Here is a 2,806-nt window from a genome sequence, read left to right on the forward strand (position 1 = left end):
CATAACTTTAACACAGCATCAACACAACATTCACACAACTTTAACACGGCATTCACAGAAATGTAACACAACATTAACATAACATTCACATAAATTTAACCTAATGATAAATAAAATTAACAGATCATCCATTGATTAATTGATTGGGCCATACAGGAACGGATATTTAACTGGATTATTTTATCATTCAGCCTCTTTCATGAATGTAATCAAAATGATTTTGATGTTCAGGTGAGTAAAACGGGAGCAGAAGGCGCTGTGTTGGACGAAGCCAAAAACATCAACAAGTCTCTCTCTGCTCTGGGAAATGTCATCGCTGCTCTCAGCGAAGGAAAGGTGACTCCTCGCTTTACCGGTGCTAACATGATGCTAACTAATGTGATGCTAAAATGATGCTAAGTTACGGGATGCTAACTAACGGGATACTAATTAACATAATGATAATATAACATAATGATAATGATAACAATATAATGTTAGCCAGCCTAGTGGTGTAGCCTAAACCTGAAAAACTTCCTGTATGTTGAAATTTCCATTTTAAAGATAATTTCAGCTTCCAGTTAAACTTCAGCACTCACTGATATCATTCTGAGGTAACTGTGTATGTGTGTTTTTAGAAAAGCCACGTCCCATACAGGGACAGTAAGATGACCCGGATCCTACAGGACTCTCTGGGGGGAAACTGTCGGACCACCATCATCATCTGCTGCTCTCCTTCTGTTTACAACGAGGCCGAAACCAAGTCCACCCTCATGTTTGGACAGAGGTACCAAACAGTTCAGGTTATTATCATGATCGTTGTCCCCTCAGGATGAACCTTCATGTTCAAACAGAGGTACCAAATGGTTCAGGTACAAAATATAGTCGACTACAGTCATAAAAATACAGTTGACAAAATACAGTCATCAATATACAGTCATTCTAACAACTTTTTAACCGACAGAAAAATCTGTTGTCTTAGAAAAGAAAACAAAGTGTCCAGTTTAGAGTCGGTCCAGCAGGAGACATCACTGTACTCCGTGTGTGTGTGTGTGTGTGTGTGTGTGTGTGTGTGCGTGCGTGTGCATGTTGACATCAGTCTGTCCATCAGTCTGTTCATCCGTCCTCTCCCTGTCTGAGTGTTTGTCTTCGTGTTGCAGAGCTAAGACCATAAAGAACACGGTGTCAGTGAATCTGGAGCTGACGGCTGAAGAGTGGAAGAAGAAGTACGAGAAGGAGAAGGAGAGGAGCCGGAGCCTGAACATCGTCGTTCAGAAACTGGAGAATGAGCTGAAGCGCTGGAGGAAAGGTAACCCCGGAGCGGCGGGACGATGGGTCGGGCTGGGCTGGTTCAGCCGGTTTATTCCTGAACATGATCCGTCAGACCCTGAACAGTCCACGATACACTTGAACACAGGATGTTTTTTCTCAAGTGTCACTAGCAGACTGAAGCTCAGTGCAGACGGTAGCTAACAGAGTGATCGCCGACTTGTCATGTGATCGTGTGAACGCTGCTCACGCTGTTGTTTATGAGCTTTTCAGAGTTAGAGTCAGAGCGAACACATTTCTGGTGTTTTCAGAGGACATTTGTCTAAAGATGAACCTGTGCTGACTCCTCCAGGTGAGTCTGTACCTGTGGAGGAGCAGCTGAGCAGCAGGAGCAAGAAGAGCAGCAGTGAGATGCCAGCGGAGACGGACAGCTCAGCTCAGCCCCCTGTCCCTCTGTCCGATGAGGAGAAGACGCAGTACGAGACGCTGATCACCGACTTGTACCACCAGCTGGACGACAAGGTGAGTCAGAATCATTCACGTGTGATGACTGGGGACCAGTCAGTCCACTAGCGTTATATTTCCATTCAGATGTACTTCATGTCAGTACTATTACTTCATGTCAGTACTGTAACTTTATGTCTGTACTGTTACTTGTGTCTGTACTGTTACTCTTGTCAGTACTGTTACTTCATGTCTGTATTGTTACTTCATGTCTGTGGTGTGTTTGGGATGATCTGGAAAATTCTTGTATTTTTTTTTGAATAAACAATGAATTTTTGTTTCAGGATGAAGAGATCAACCATCACAGTCAGACGGTGGAGAAACTCAAACAGCAGCTGATTGATCAGGACGAGGTGAGTCTCACCTGAGGTTTACAGTTTCACCTGACAGTTGAGGGTTACAGTCTCACCTGAGTTATACAGTCTCACCTGAGTGATACAGTCTCACCTGAGCAATACAGTCTCACCTGAGCAATACAGTCTCACCGGAGCATTACAGTCTCACCTGAGTTATACAGTCTCACCTGAGCAATACAGTCTCACCTGAGTTATATACATTCTTACCTGAGTGATACAGTCTCACCTGAGCGATACAGTCTCACCTGAGCATTACAGTTTCACCTGAGTTATACAGTCTCACCTGAGTTATACAGTCTCACCTGAGCGATACAGTCTCACCTGAGCATTACAGTCTCACCTGAGTTATACAGTCTCACCTGAGTTATACAGTCTCACCTGAGCGATACAGTCTCACCTGAGTATTACAGTCTCACCTGAGCTATACAGTCTCACCTGAGCGATACAGTCTCACCTGAGTTATACAGTCTCACCTGAGCGATACAGTCTCACCTGAGCGATACAGTCTCACCTGAGCATTACAGTCTCACCTGAGTTATACAGTCTCACCTGAGTTATACAGTCTCACCTGAGCGATATAGTCTCACCTGAGCGTTACAGTCTCAACTAAGCGATACAGTCTCACTTGAGTTATACAGTCTCACCTGAGTGATACAGTCTCACCTGAGCGTTACAGTCTCACCTGAGTTATACAGTCT

General features: G+C 44.2%; 1 protein-coding gene across 1 annotated transcript; it reads left to right on the plus strand.

Moving 5' to 3' along the window:
• Positions 1-231: 231 nt before the first annotated feature.
• LOC121939202 (kinesin heavy chain-like) lies at positions 232-2,105 on the plus strand (the record flags this gene model as incomplete). The annotated part of the gene is made up of 5 exons (XM_042482285.1): positions 232-336; positions 618-766; positions 1,140-1,288; positions 1,601-1,770; positions 2,037-2,105. Coding segments are annotated over 5 exons (642 nt in total), but the record flags the coding sequence as incomplete, so codon positions are not given.
• Between the last annotated feature and the right edge of the window lie 701 nt (positions 2,106-2,806).

Source organism: Plectropomus leopardus, unplaced genomic scaffold (genome assembly GCF_008729295.1).
Source record: "Plectropomus leopardus isolate mb unplaced genomic scaffold, YSFRI_Pleo_2.0 unplaced_scaffold4329, whole genome shotgun sequence".
NCBI lineage: Eukaryota > Metazoa > Chordata > Actinopteri > Perciformes > Serranidae > Plectropomus > Plectropomus leopardus.